This window comes from Dermacentor variabilis, chromosome 5 (assembly GCF_050947875.1).
Source record: "Dermacentor variabilis isolate Ectoservices chromosome 5, ASM5094787v1, whole genome shotgun sequence".
Classification (NCBI taxonomy): domain Eukaryota; kingdom Metazoa; phylum Arthropoda; class Arachnida; order Ixodida; family Ixodidae; genus Dermacentor; species Dermacentor variabilis.
Window position 1 is genome coordinate 94,248,083 of NC_134572.1, and position 15,926 is coordinate 94,264,008.

General features: G+C 45.2%; 1 protein-coding gene across 1 annotated transcript in view; it reads left to right on the forward strand.

The window, feature by feature from the left end:
• The first annotated feature begins 2,033 nt into the window (after positions 1 to 2,033).
• Positions 2,034 to 15,926, forward strand: part of LOC142583607 (uncharacterized) — a 27,595-nt gene continuing 13,702 nt past the window's right edge. The window contains exon 1 of the mRNA XM_075694097.1: positions 2,034 to 2,113. Coding sequence (XP_075550212.1) covers positions 2,034 to 2,113 — 80 coding nt within the window. The remainder of the gene's footprint in view (positions 2,114 to 15,926) is intronic.

A 15,926-nucleotide genomic window follows, 5' to 3' on the forward strand; every position in this document is an offset into this window, starting at 1 on the left:
GTGGCGCAAACGCCTTTATTGCCACTGCGCTGGAGTAATCAGGCGGAAGTCATGCGAGAGTAAACGTAGAATCGAAGACGTTTGTTGCCAGCCAAAGAGTTCACACTGCTTTAGCTTCAAGCATTTCTAAAATTATTTTATTCTCTTATGCTTCGAATGTTTACCTTTCAGCCTGAATCTTATCAATTTTAACTGTCATTGCTGTTTCTGAAGGCTTAAACGCATAGGCATATATGTATACACATAGGCACTGACATGCACACTCGCGCATAAGCATGAACTCACCTCATAAAGCGATGCATGTAGGGATGCTCAACAGAGTGCTATTTAATCAACAAAAAATCACCAACGATTACCATAATCCCTAATGCAAAATTTGAGCCCACCTGTATGTGTGTTTTCATTTCGCGATATTTTGACTGGTGTGGACAATTTGTCTCCTTCGGTACGTTGCAAACGGAGGGAAGTGCGGCGCGTGGGCGTGATTCACAGCAGCCGTCGCAGACAGACTTCCACTCATGCAGCGCTTTGTTTCCATACAGACGACGCGCGTTATTCTGGCGCCATCTCGAAGCCGTCGTCACCGCAAAGTTCTTCGTGCGTGGCACTACGCTTTCTTCTCAAGCTTTCGTCATACCCTCCTCCTCCGCTTTCAGTCTCACGGTTTCCCTGTACCCGGCTCCTCTGTTTTCCTCCTCGTACTTTCGTCGTTTTTGCGGTCTGTCATCTCCCGCTGCGTTCCGCGTTTGCTCTAATCTTTCGGTGTGGTGGTTCACTCGGTTACGAAATAGGACGCCGTCGCCGACTCGAACAGGCGCTCTCTAAAAAGCGCTGCGTCGGGAAGCTTCCGTTGCTTGGCCGCTATGCCAATATTGTGGGACAATGTTCTTTCTTGCCTCGTGCTTTCTTCGGCTTTACAATTCAAATGGGTTACCGATTTGTACGTAGGCCAAAATGCTTGTTTACTCATAAGAATCCGGGATTTATGACGCCGTGAGTTTACATTGTGCTATGCAGATGCGATGCACTGAAGCCTACCTTCGAGCCAATCATTATTCGGCTGATAACGATGGTGATTACAGCATTAACCGGGACGGGGAAAGGTGTGATTTTTATCAGCGCGGTTTTGGGTAAGTGCAATGGAATATATTATTGTGCTAGAATGCGGGGACAGATACACGGGAAAAAAGATTAGACAGGCTTTATGATATACCGTTCTTTATATTCTTTGACATAGAAATGAGACCTATGGTTCATTCAGTTTTTGAACCCATAACTAGCCTACGGCTACGGGTTCAAGCAGTACTGGATACATTTTTATTGTGTTTTCGTTGATAAATCAAGAATTTGAATTTGAATTTGAATTCTAGCGTTTTCAGTTGTATAAGAAAAATATAGAATAACACTTTTGAATCGTGGACGTTTGCTCCATGAAACGACTTATGTGGAACGAAAATTCAATAATTTACCTCTGACTTCCACTGCACTGTTATCTAGCCCGCCGGTTTTCCTGAAAACTTGCTTATGCAAACGAAAGAGTAGTACGATTGTTTAAGAAGTCTATGAGCTGGTTGAGTAGTCGAGGTTATTGCTGGAATTTCGCTACTTTGCGAAAAAAGTTCATCACAATCTCAAGTGAACGACCCGAATTTCTCTTGCACTTTACGCTTCCACTATCTAACCATCACTAGGGGGGTTATGCATGGAAGAAAAGTCAGCGCACTCCTGGAAACTTGAAATGACTTTATTGTTGACGTAGCCATGATGTTGTTCTGCAGCTGGCCCACGTGCACTACATTCGATGTAACTGGAACAGCACAATCTACGTAGCCAGGAACTAAAGGTACAGCATTCTTACGTGGCCTGGTTCATACAGCACTGAAAATAAGCCAAAAGCAGCATCCACAATCAAAGAGCTGTAGTTGATGTAGGCTGACTTTTAAGGGCACTGCGCGTTAGACGATACGCACAGACTTAAGTTTTCGCAGAAAAGGTGATATACACGATGAACAGTGGCATCGCATCAATTAAGCATGGCGCCGCCCTCGTCGCTCGTGCTGCCGGAGAACCTCAGTGGAGGGTCGCTGTTCAGGCTCAGGAATTGCTCTTTACGGTAGTGTTCTGTGCATTCACAAACGGTGCTGGCTGTTGTGTGCCATGACATAAGAATATTTATGCGAAAGCGTCAATTGGCTCACTGAGCGAAAAAGCCGGCGTCTGCATCAGTGAAACGGCACCTAAACTCGCATTGGCTGTGATGCCACGACCCGGGCACGTCTCGACGAAGTTTCCATCGGCTGCAACACTACGGAACGAGTGTTCCTCGACGGAACAGAGCAGGCGAAAGGGACGACCTGCCACCGCTAGAGAGAACCAGGTGCCGAATGAGGGGACAGGGCATCGGCGCGACGTGACGTCACCATAGGTCTGGCACTCGGAAGCCTTTGTTATCCGCGCGTTCCTTCTCCGCACAAGCCCTCGCCTGCGTTCTTACTTCTTACAGCTCACTTGCCCTCGAGGAGTTCATAACTCGAAAGATCGCTCAGCGGCGTTCAAGTGGTCATTAATGCTCTCGCATTCACAACTCATACGAAGTGCTTTGGTGTTCTCAGATTTTTACGCGCACAAGAACTCCTACGGGCTGTTGAAGGGGACACGAACGTTGTAGTTGAAAAGCGTATCTTGTGGTTCTTGTGTTGCGTCAGGCCCAAGTCCCATTTGAGAACATGACAGTTTGCGAAAATGTGTGCAGGTTAATTGCAACAGCATTCCTTAGACAAGCTTTGCAGCTTTGCAACTTAAAACCCCAACAGTTTTACATTCATTCGCTTTCAGGCATCGCACTACACAGCAGAAATTTATAGCAAAGAACGAGGAAAATAGTTAATATGCTTAAAGCACGACCCACAGAAGACAATTCAGGTGCGATGATGTCATGAACTTATATTTTTATTGTGCCCTAACAACAGCAACAACTACAACAACAGCAGCAACAACAACAACAACAACAACAACAACAACAACAATAATAATAATAATAATAATAATAATAATAATAATAATAATAATAATAATAATAATAATAACGCAGTATTTTCAGAATTTGCTAAGGCTTTTAAGAAAGTACCTCACAAACGCCTACTGCTCGAACTTTCGCAGTTAAATTTACACCCTAATACACTACAATGAATGAAATAATTTTTAGCTCAACATTCTCAATTCATCTGTAGTAAGGCATGCTGTTGAGCAAGTCGGTTCAAAAATTCAGCAAAATATTAATCTGCGCGAAGAAGACGGGACGTCAGCAGAAACAGATGCGCACACAAAGCGCATACTTCCAAATGGCTTTATTTCGGGATAAAATAAATCCAGTTGGAAGTCTGCGTTTTGAGTGTGCATCTATGTTTCTCTTCATGTCCTGTCTTATTCGCGCAGTTGAAAATTTTGCCGCGTTCACCTATGTTAATAACCAAGCTTGTAAGTCCTTCCAATAACATTAGGCGTCCTTCAAAGGTCTGTGCTTGGTCCCCTTAGATTTTTTGTGCATGTAAACGACTTACCCACGCATGTTTCCTTTAACATCCGCATGTTCGTCGATGATTGCATTGCGTACCGCACCACTACCAATACATCCGATCAGCAAGCTCTCCAAATTGACCTAACCTGTGTAATGACTGGTGCAGCAAATTGTTTGTGGAACTTAACCTTGCAACATGCAAACGTTTTGCATAGGTCTTTTTTTTTGCAGCTCACGTAGTACTCCGCCCTACATCAGCCCTCGCAAACTCACTTGACTGTACATTGGTCATCCGCTGCAAGTTCCCCGTCCATGTGCTCATGCTACAACGTTTGCTGCATCATTCTTTCCTCGTTCAGCCATAGACTGGAATGGCCTTCCCCATGACGTCGCTGCAACCACCTACCCATCTACATTTTCTGGTTGTATTTAACTAATCTTTTTTTTTCATTTATGCGATTACTGATACCTGTACCCACCCCTTATGTAATACACCCAAATTGGTGGTACTTAAGGTAACAAAGGCGGGTAAACGACATCTTAGTTGAAATCAAGAAAAAGAAATGGGGCATGGGCAGGACGTGTAATGAGGAGGGAAGATAACCGATGGTCATTAAGGGTTACAGATTGGATTCCAAGGGAAGGGAAGCGTAGCAGGCGGCGGCAGAAAGTTAGGTGGGCGGACGAGATTAAGAACTTTGCAGGGACAACATGGCCACAATTAGTACATGACCGGGGTAGTTGGAGATGTATGGGAGAGGCCTTTGCCCTGCAGTGGGCGTAACTAGGCTGATGATGATGATGATGATGAAGGTAACAAAGTGATGTGAAGTATAACAGTGTTCTAAGCATAAAGCATTGACGTGACTAGCACAAGCCATATATTCAAAACTTTGGAAGAATGAAGCTCTAGGTCATGTATCTTGCACCGTGCTTCAGGTGCAAGAACTAACATCGCAAGTTTACGTAAACTCCATTTCTTTATGAAGAAATTTCTAAGGCGTTTCGAGCTGGGGGGGCGGGGGGAGGGAGTAGAGGTCACCTCGGTCTTGCTTTAAAGTGAAACGACCAATTTGCGATTTAGTTGGAATATCCAAAAACGCTGTAGTCTCATAGACTGTTATAAAAAGAACCGACTGATAACACGAAAAAGAAACGAAATGTGTCCAGACTTTGTAAATTGTTCAGCGACGTCGGAGTGAAGTCACTTGCGAAGAACTGCAACAAGCGATAACGTTGCAGTAGGGTTCAGGATGACATGGAGTAAATTGCACATATTTTAGGACGAAAAGCTTTAAAACATTATTGCGGTTATTACGGTGAATGAAACCAACTGTAGGCACAAAGACGAAAGCAAACCTTACGCGCAGAGCTTTTCAAGTTTAGCTCCATTTCACATTTAGCCACTCAAAGCTACACTGACGTGCTTTATTGGGGCTCGCGATCAAATAGCTAGAAAAAAAAACGAAGTGCACTGAGAGCTAATGGAAGTTCTTTTTGTGTTTGAATACAGTGAACACATTGGGCGTTGTAACCTAACCACTATGAATTGATGAGTGAAGAGCACCTGATTTCTTCGTGGGAAAGCCCACCCTAGAAAGAAAGAACTATGTGCATCCGTATCAGGTCTCCCTTGGGACGAATTTTTACCAAGACACGTGGGTGCGAAGCTGGTTACAGCTGCTGCACAAGTGGTTATACAGCGGGGCGCTATGCGTCCGAAGCATCCGATAAGGAGGTAAAACACAGTAAGGTTGCAGTAGAATGCCACCCATGCAGCCGTGACGGGGTTCTATGTTGAAGCTGCATCGTTGTAGCTTTCAGCTCACATGCACTAGAACGAGCTTCACCTGCGTGACGGCGCTTGTGCAACACCTCAAAGAACTCTTCCAAGCCTGCGTGTCACAGGACCTGACGTCCGCAACGTCGCTACCCGGTGGCTTCCATCGGGTTGGCTGGCTCCGCGGCCCTCGTCGGCCGCCATGCGGTTCACGTGAACCAAGATGAAAATTTGGAGGACGCTTAAGCTTCGCCTTTAAGAGTGCAACGCGATACCATTAAAAAATCCCTGAGGTCTTCTCACGCTTCTCGACAACTGCTGCTTTTGTAACCGTAATCTTCACCGGGAAATGCTGAGGGTGAGTGCTATGCACAAAGGCGAGCTTCGTGGTTCTTTTTTTTTTCGATAGCATGCTAGGAAACGAGGGGACCGCTTTGCTCTTACTACTAAAACGGCAGCTCGAAAACGCTATCGGGTTAAAAGATATTTGTGTTTGAGCTTCCGCGTAGAAGAATTAGGCTTTCTCATATATTCAAATTACAATCCGACGCTAGAACATCTGTAGGTTCTGTGTGTTTGGTACTTTACGATTTTTCTACGTACTTTACCTTGAGAAAGTCGATTAGTTCAGTAATTCCTGTGCTTCATATGGAGGGCCTGTGCGATTGGGTAGGCGTGGTTCAAAATTCCTTTTGCCGCAGCGACGTCCTACGCTCGCTGCCGGGCGGGGGATTTTTTCACCACTGGACATGTTCTTGCTTTCAAACGCACTTTCAACCTAGACTGTTGTTTCTCTTTCACGACATCACGCTCTAGTGGAGTCGGTATTATTATTTTCCATAGAGCCTTTTTGCGAGTTCTTCATGTTTTTTTGTGTGTGTGATGGGACAGGGCGGATATTGGCATTTAATTGTGTACTGTCTTGAATGATTATTTTCGTGGCCAGATGACGTTCCTGGACGGTCGTTACGCCTGTTGGGAGTCTTAATGTGTGTTAGACAGGCGAGCAGATGTGCAAGGCCGGGGCACGGGTGGACTTGATTGGAACGCACGGGGGTTGCAGCGTGTCGTCCAGCACTTTTCGTTGCTGGATACATATAGACCGCTTCATGCTTCTTCATTTGTCTGGACTTGGCCACGCGACGCGTCATCAAAAAAGTTAGACCGTGCTTATGTGCCAAACAATTCACTATGTCTCACAATATGGTGTGACAACTTTACCTTCATCTTCTGTTTATATTTCCTACCACAGACCAGTTATGGTTAAAGTTTGCTTCCCTGCTTTTATGTCAGTAAAACCTTGGCGCCTCGACATCCGCGTTCTACATGACGCGCGATCACGCTCTTGTTTGTCAATAGTCTACCACGCCTCTCTTTATATATCTTACCGAGAGTCATGGGAGATGCTGAAGGTGCAGCGGCATCTGCATTGTTCAGCAGAAGGACGTACACTCAGACTACGTATATCAGAAGAGCTGGCGGATACTGCCATGAGCCACCGCATTGCCCTTCGGGTCAGTAAACTGACTCCGCTGATGCATTCATGGCAGCGTGAGCTCCTGAGGCGTTCTCAACGCCTCGTCGCAGCGTAGTATTTGTCAGCTGCTGCTTGGTCATGCAGATGTAATCCGTGTGCACACCCCGAAGTTCTGCGCTTCGCAAGAAACCCGTTTTTTAGACAGCCGAATACATGAGGTTCTGCCGCCCTAAGGGCACTTCCTGTTACGTCGCCTCACACGCGTTATTATTGGCTCTTTGTAACGCATTTTAAAAACGTCGCACGTACGACAATGCAAATGGATCACGGTAACGTATAGAAATGTATAGAGGGCTGCCTCAAGTTCCACGTGACGTAGCTGACCGTCTTTGTGCACGGCCGTCACTTGATGAGTTGAAGACAGTATTATCTTTCTTGAAGCGTGGCTCGGCTCCAGGGAGAGGTGGTTCGCCCGTTGAGTTTTATTTAACCTTCTGGGAAGATATTGGGGCCACTTTCACATCTGTTGTCAGCCGCTGCTTTGAGAACATTGAGTTCCCGGCTAGTTTTCACGACGACCATATTGCGCTGGTACCTAAGCACTATCCATAGTCGGTTCGGGCATAAGAATGGAGGCCAATCACGCTTTCTAATGTTGACTACAACAGCTTCACAGTTGTCACTCGACGCTCGGGAAGCCTCATACCTTCATTAGTAGAACACCATGAGTCATGCTCAGTCTCTGGCTGAGAGATACACAGTCTCTCGTTCGTCACACGTGAGATAATGACATACACGGTCGCCAGGTCATCACGTGGTCTCTTTGTTTCACTAGATCAAGGAAAGGCATTTAATCGCCTTGAACGTAGCTACATATTTTATGCACTGACCTCGTTTGGCTCCTCGTCAAATTTTGTTGAACCTATTTGGAATGCCTATTCAAATATCTGGTGTACATTGTTTCTTGATGGTCGTGAGAGTGCACCCTTTCCTGTCACTCATGGAATTCGTCAAGGGTGCCTTCTGTCTTCAGTACTCTTTGTGCTCAGCCTGGAGCCATTTCGGCGCTCGGTGCGGAGAGACCCTTGCGTGCGGGGTCTCCCACGCGTGAACTCGCCTGCCAATTGCTTTGCACGAAAATTTGTTACATGCTGCCAGGCGTACACTTAAATCGCGGACTACAAGCGTTAATATACACAAAGAAGAAACAAAGTGATAAAATAATGTTACTAGCACGAATAAGCGCCCAAATATTCTTTTAATCTTTTGTCGACCTCCCTGGAATTAGAGGCCCAGATTTTCTAAGTATGTCCGATGATATCTGGCATGGCTTAATATCACCTTTTTGGCTTGCGTCATCAGACCTCTGAAGTGATTGGGCAAAGCCAAGTACTTGGCAATCTCTATTGTGGTGTGACCCGCAGGCGTCAGTGCTGAAGACCTGAAACAGAGAGGGGCAGCAGCGGCGTCACACCATGTTGGGCTGCTCCTGTTGGTGTAATATATATCATATTTATTTATTACCTATAATTTGCCTATGATTCAGATCGCCCAGTTGACCTCTACTTCTATATTATTAGTCTCCTGTACTCACGGCACATGATCAAAGCTTCAAAGAGTTTATTCAGACAACGTGGTACAGTTGCCTAGGGCGCAGACCAAAAGGCAAGTGGTTGCCTGACAAGGAGTCTGTGCCCTTGCTCCCATTCGAGAGCACAAGACATTCAGCGCAGTGTTTGCCTTATCTAACTTTACCGGTGCTGTCAAATTTTGTACAAGTGCTGTCAAACTTGGTCCTTTTCTTTAGCGTCGTTATTATCATTGTCATCCTTGTTGTTGTTGTTGTTGTTGTTGTTGTTGTTGTTGTTGTTGTTGTTGTGATTGTGGTAGTTTTCGTTGTGGCCTGAATACATGGCTCATCTTTCGGCCTTGTAACTCGTCTTTCAGTTTACCAGTGCTCATGACCAACATACTATGAACTCTCTAAAAAAATAATTTAGGGGCTACTACATATAAGAAAATAAAAACTGAAAGGAGGCCAGTTCTCGCCATGGCGCAGAGAGGCGAAGTTTTAGCCGCGATTCATTGACTTTGAGAGAAAAGCTAATCACTGCTTCACCGTCCTTGACACGGAAAGACAGAAATCTCTCGACAGGAATCATCTCATCCAAAGAAGCATCTATATATACTAAAAAAAAAGAAGGAGGCATCCAGGACGAGTGCTTCGAGAGTAGCGAGCTAACGAAAACACACTGCAGCTAGGAATGTCGGTGCTAAGCCCCCCCCCCCCCCCACCCACCTCTCTTTTTCTCGCAGTCCTCAGGCTTCTTCTATGATGCTACTCGAAAGAGCAAGTTGTCGCATAAAAAAGGAAGTAGTTTCTGTGCACTTGACAACCGCAGCAATGTGAAGCTTTTTCTGGACCGCCAGCTCAAGAAGTCGCCAGTCTCTGCAATGGATCGCTCGACTGAAACATGCTTAGATTGAAAATTCATTAACATTACTGAATCGTTTGGTCTACGCACGAAGGGCGCTTAATGAAGCTGCTGGATGGTAGGCCGCGTGCGGCACCTACGTTTTTTTTTTTTTGCGACGAAACCTCCATGCACTTTAATAGCCTAGTTTATAACGCGAGGTGTTGCGACTGCATTTTGCCCTTTTTGAAGACTTGCTGTTCCATATAGCAACAAGGCAAGGAGTGGATACAGAAAACGTGTTATTTCTTCCTGTATATGCCTTTCCTTATATTCCTATACACACGTGTTTCGTATTGTTATTTGTTTTGGTTGTCCTTAAAGTTGAATTACCAACGTTGTCCTAATTCACACGAAGGTATCTTAAAATAGACTGCCTTCATGATTAGGTAATGAATCCCAGCCTCAGCTCAGCGGCTTAATACTTGGAGGCTTGGTAGGATGCGGAAGCTATCGAAATAACAGTGCAACATCTTGCCTACTGAAGGCTTTTAAAGAAGGAGAGCAGAAGAAGAGGGGATAGGGAAGTATGCAAGTTGTAGGGTAATGAGGTAAAACACTGGACATCACAGAACAGTATCCATCCATACAGCTATGACGGGGCTTTGGATTACTTTTCTATTCATCGTTTTTTGTGCTTTTATTGTGTTTCAGAAGAAATATGGCGAGAAAAGAAAGCGTTGACATAATAGGCAGGAGAGGCTGCGACTATGGTCTCGTCGTTAGGCTTATACCTGCGTGATGGTAAAAAATAAAAACGTGTCAACCAAAGTCGAAGTGAAACATAACAAGGTCGACGTTCATGGAATATGTATTTATGTGTACTTAAATTAGGTCATTAAACATAATGAAATGTTGCCTAATTGCATATCTTTTGCACATTGTCAGACATTAAAATTTTTCCGGACTATTTTTTCGTTATCAAGTCTTTAATTAGGTCATCTTTTTTGCGCGTGCCTTTAAGTGGACGTGGTCTATTTTCACGCCGAATTTCGCTGACACGCCTTTCTTTTTTGACCAAGAAACCAGGGGGCCGGTCTCTGAGATGTAGTTAACGCAATGTAGTTAATTGTTTACCATATAAGGATCAATAACGCGCACATCGTTAATTTTAATTGATCTTCCGCTAGCTCTCGCTTCTGGTCTTCTTGAGACCTATATTTGTATACTCTTTGCGACTCGCTACTATATTCAAACGAAATGAGCTTGCCCCTTTTGTGAAAAGGTTACATACATAAATAATCAGATACCAGATAATAAGAGCGACTGTTCGAAAAGACAACAAAAACACAGAAGACGACTAAACAAGAATAACTACCCTGTGTACGCTATATAATGCATCTAATGCCAATAACTGGATGATAGGCTAACATAGAAGCTTGCAAACGAAAAAAAAATGTTCAGGAAGCATCGCCATGGTTGGCAATGTAATCGAATAGCTGGACGCTTCCAGTTTTAAAGTGACCTTTCTATACCTCGTATCTCTCACAAACTTGCGATTTCATGCACACTGTGACATGCTCGCGTACGCAATACGCACCTCGCGTTTCCTGTTAGACAACTCAAGTGGGAGAAGTCCATCTATAATGTTAAATAAATCTCCGAGGTTGCCCAAGCAGTTTCTGCTAGTTGTGATTGCGAAAAGACTAATGTCCAATTTACGCCACTGAACGGTCCTTCGACTTTAGCGCTGCGAGCAATGTTTTCGTGTTTTGCTGTGAGGCATGTTATCAAGTCTTGCGGGTTATTTTTTTAATACTTCCTATGCTGGCATGTTAGCTGCAGACCGGAATCATATGGAGAATATTGGTGAGAAATCAAGTGCACTTATTTTCACTCAGTGCGTTCGCTAATGTGTATGGGGAGAGAGAAGCTGGCGATCTATTCTTCGGTGACTACGATGTCTTTATTCCCATTAAGCTAGTCCTCCGCCTGCATCTGCGTTCGTTTTGCTGCGTTCTTCCGCTCCTTTCCTTCGTCCACGGTGTACTGGGGTGGACGGCCACGTTTCGCTATTGCCGAGGTTGCGGCCGCCGACGCTGTAGATGCTTCAAACTCCATAGCGGTATGTGCTGCCCGAGTAAGCAAGCAGCAGCAGCCTGTGATGCCATCGACGCCCTGGGCGACGAGAGACCGAGGAAGCAGTAGCGACCAGCAAGACGGGTAGATGCGCGCAGCAGCCTAAGCTCGGCGGCGGTGAGACAGAGAAATAGAAACCGCACGCTGGCTTCCGAGAGAGAGAGCGATGGTGACGTGGCGTCACCGCGGTGCCATCTTCCTTCACGCAACACCTTCCGCACTGGAGTGCAGCATGCTTGTCCTTTCGCCCGCTCTGCTCAATAGAGGCAAGCTCATGACGTGCCATGCTCATGACGTGGCGTCGCAGCCTATGTAAATTTAGGTGCCTTCTCACTGCTATAGACGCCGACTTTTTCGCTCAATGGGGCGTTTGATGCTTCCACAAAAAAAAATCTGGGAAAGCTGGTGGGATCGAACTTCTGACTGTCAGTGCTCTAATCATTGGGCTGCAGTCACACCCTTGCTTATATGGTGCCAGAGCAGCTCATTGCAACTCCTGGCACATGCGCCAGTTGCCAGTTTCTCGCACTGGTTCCTCGTGGCAGCTAGCGCTTTGAGAGGCGCTACGCTAGACTGCACAGCCTTCGGCATCCGTCCACAAGAATGGTTAGATTCATAGAAAGAATACTCGTTGGCTGATCCGAAGAAAGCTGTTCGCTTTATTAAAGAAAACGGGATCTTATCTCGATCATTGTGAGGATTCCAACAATGAAACAAAAAGAAATACGTTACCGGGGGCACGTGGCCTTCTTCGTATTTGTGTGTTGCCTATTTGTACTGTTACATTATGCCTGCAGTAAAGGGAAGACCGCGTTGAAGGAACCAGGGGCAATGCTACTACCCCGCGCATCTATTTAAAGGAAGGTAAGTGTGGTGAGATTTGGCAAATAATTAATCGCTTTGCTTAAACTAAGACAGCAAATTTGTTGTCTGCATAAGGTGAAACATGCTTATTTAAGCGCGACAAGCTTGTGCAGAAAATGTCTCCTTCAGGCGTCGTCTCTATAACTGGCTCGTAGGCCCAATAACCGCAGTGCTCTTTTAGCAGAATCTTTCGGAATAATCTCCACTTGCATCAGTATTCCTCTCTGTAGATTGCCAAAAACTGTCGTCGCCCCTAATAGTGTTTGAACTGAACGAATATGCGACAACTTCCAGTAGTAATTGGTCGAATTAAATGCGAACCAAGTAGCAGTGACTATTCGATTCGTCTTCTAAATTTCGGATATTCGCACTCCTCTAGTAAACGTTGTAAATGGAGCGCCATGCACATGCCCTGATTTAAACACAATTATACACGCTCGAGCTTTAGCGTGATTTGAGAACCGTTTCCATGCAGGCTAAAAATATTGTCTTCTCCTTTTTAAAAAGAACAGCTGCGCGAGTTACAGGGATAAACGAATAAAGACACACACAGCGCAGTGTGTGTCTTTCTTCGTTCGTCTCTGTCTCTCGCGCTGTTCTTAAACGTGAGCAACCAACATGCCCAATTCCCTACCGCGTTTGCTTCATTTCTACTTGCCGCTATGAAACTTCGTTGTCACTCCTGCAGCTGCCATGAAATAGGGTTACATCTTATTTTAGACGTTCCTGCTGCAATCGGGCAGCTTGTAGCGGGCCCAATAAATCGTAAACGGAAAGTAGCAACGTGATCGAATAACAATGTGCGAAGAAACTTCCGAGCGGTAAAATAAAATTGAGACACAACCTGGACCAAACTGATGCCGCCGGTACTTGCCACGAATAGATAACTAAAGCTACTAAAAATGAGGTTTCAAAAACGTAGAGCGTTCGACGTGGGTTCCAATGGCAACAATAATTGCCTGAGAGAAACAATATGCCCCTTTCAGCAAGCGAATAACGGTTCGTTATGGAGAGCAGGTACTTCTGCGAGAAAATCTCGTGATATATAATAGGCTCATTTATATCATATATGACCAAGGACAGCTGTCGCTTATCCGAACGCTACGGCAGAGAGAAGAATAGACGGGTTAGGTTCCTATCGAAGATTCGCAAGCAAATGGGGCTGCCGGCCGTTAGAAAAGGCTGCGTGTTTTGCGCTGTTTTGCTCCACCACACGCTGCGTTATATGTGCGGCCTTAGGATAGGGAGCGAAGGGCGAGGAAGCGTTAGGACGTTTCCTTACCTTGCTTTGTTGCAAGCACAAGCAGGGTGGAATCCCGTCAACTGGTTTTGTCTACAATATGCGCTTTAGCATTGAGAAAAATTGTTGAAAAATAAAAACGAAACCAAAGTAAGAAACTACGAGGGGCAGAAAGAACCCTCGCGAGAACATATGTTATAAGTTTTATAGAGAATGTCGAAGCAAGCAGACCATTTTTTTTTGGAGGGGGGGAAACGCCGCAGATCCCATAGGTTGTATGCAGTCAAGTTTCGGATAAAAAGGCGCTGAGCTCGGGCATCTTAGTTCGTTGTCCTCATACAGCTAGCTGCGGCTGTGTTCAGGCATGTTATTACGCGATAGCGTTAGCGTTAAGGGCCCGGTTTCACAAAATATCCGGTGTCGCTATCGGCGCCGGCGCCCTGCGTCCAGCTTCGGACGTCGTTCCGGCAATCGGGTTTTCGAGTCACCCGCACTCAGGCTCTTCATGTGGCACAAGGAAGTTACTGAACTAATTGTATTTCTCAAGCTAAAATACGTAGAATAGTCGTGAAGACTTCCACAAAACCTACAGACATGACAGCGTCGAATTGTACTTTAAACATATGAAAAAACATGATTCTGCTACGCGAATACTCAAACCTTTTTTCTAGCGTTTCTACCAATGATAGACCGGCCACTGCGTCTGCCATTTCCGCACGCCGACGCGTGAATATTTCGGAGCCCACGGAGTGGCATGCCCTTTTCCTTGAAACATTTCCAGATGGCGCTCGCCTCCGCCGTATCGCAGGGCACGCAAAAGACAGCGTTTCTACCAGAAAGCCCGCCTTCGTGAATAACGTTCGCCGCGAGAGTTCCTAGCTAAACATGATGGCTACATACGCTGCAGTTGCCGGGAAACGGGAGAAACAGTCCGGATCATTGAATGCTATCGCACTATTAAAGTATGTTCGACTATTAAAGACGAAACAAATTTTTGATTGCGTAATTCTGCAACGCGGACACATAAAAAAGAACTACTATATTTGGGCAGACATGTTGTTCAGTTTAGTTAAAGTGACGGTGCTCTATAGAGCTATAAGCTTTCTGCTCCCCCCCCCCCTTCCGTAAAAGAAGTTGTGTTTCCAGTACATTACTTGCCATATAGTGTTCACTGCATCCATCAATTATTACTCGGTGTTGTTCTTACGAAAAAACGGAAAGCACAGTAAACCCGCCTGGCAATTAGTATGAAAAATTCAATGTGTCCTTTGTTGAATACACCTTGCATTTATGAATTATTGGCGCCCCCCGTGTTAAATTAAAGAAAAACTGTGATTGAACTGTGAGGCGGTTTGTTAATCTTGCCTTAGGGATGCGTTATTGTAATTCAGCCGGCCACATGCAGCCATTTAGATGAAAATTGGAATATTCAAGGACGGGTCAGGGCAAGCAGAGAGAGTCGAAACACGGTTGTTTATTAACAGCAGATACCAAGATGCCTAATTCGGTAGTAGGCTTAGAAATTACCTCTCTTAATGATTTCTCACTAGACATATTTCACGGCAGAGAACATTCCCACACCATAGCCCTCGCACTAGTTTGGCCTCATGGCAGTTGCCGCTGCTGTCCGACTGGTGCAGTATGCGAAGCTTTTGTCCTCTGTTTACGAAACGAAGTCCAAGCTTCATGTTTGGGTTTACGTGCGTAGCCTTGCACACTGCTAAATCGATTGGAACCCAGTATTGTGCGCTTGATCAAGCTACAGAACAGGTATTTGGCTGTAAATCAGGAAGAGGACCTTAGTGTTGAAGATATGAACGACAATCTTATAGGCATCATTAAGGAGTGTTCAATAGAAGTAGATGGTAACTCCGTTAGACAGGATGCCAGCAAGCTATCGCAGGAGATGAAAGAGTTCATGAAGAAACTCCAATGTGTGAAAGCCTCTAAGCCTACAACTAGAATAGAACTGGCAGTACATTCCAAGTTAATCAACAAGCATAATACAGCTGCCATAACGAAATATAATATGAACGGAACTGAACATGCTCTCAGGAACGAAGGGAGCCTAAAAGCAGAGAAGAAGGAACTAGAAATTGGCAAGAATCAGATGCATGCGTTAAGAGACAAAGCTGGCAATATCATTACAAGTACGGATGAGATAGTTCAAGTGGCTGAGTTGTTATATAGAGATTTATTCAGTACCAGTGGCACCCACGACATTAATGAATGACAGAATAGCCTGGAGGAACTTGAAATCCCACAAGTAACGTCGGAAGAAGCAAAGAAAGCCTTGGGAGCTATGCAAAGGGGGAAGGCAGCTGGAGAGGATTAGGTAACAGCAGATTTGTTGAAGTATGGTGGGCAGATTGTTGTAGAAAAACTGGCCACCCTGTATACACAATGCCTCACGACATGGAGCGTACAGGAATATTGGAAGAACGCTAACAAACGCTAACATAATCCTAATCCATAAGAAACGGGATGCCAAAGAC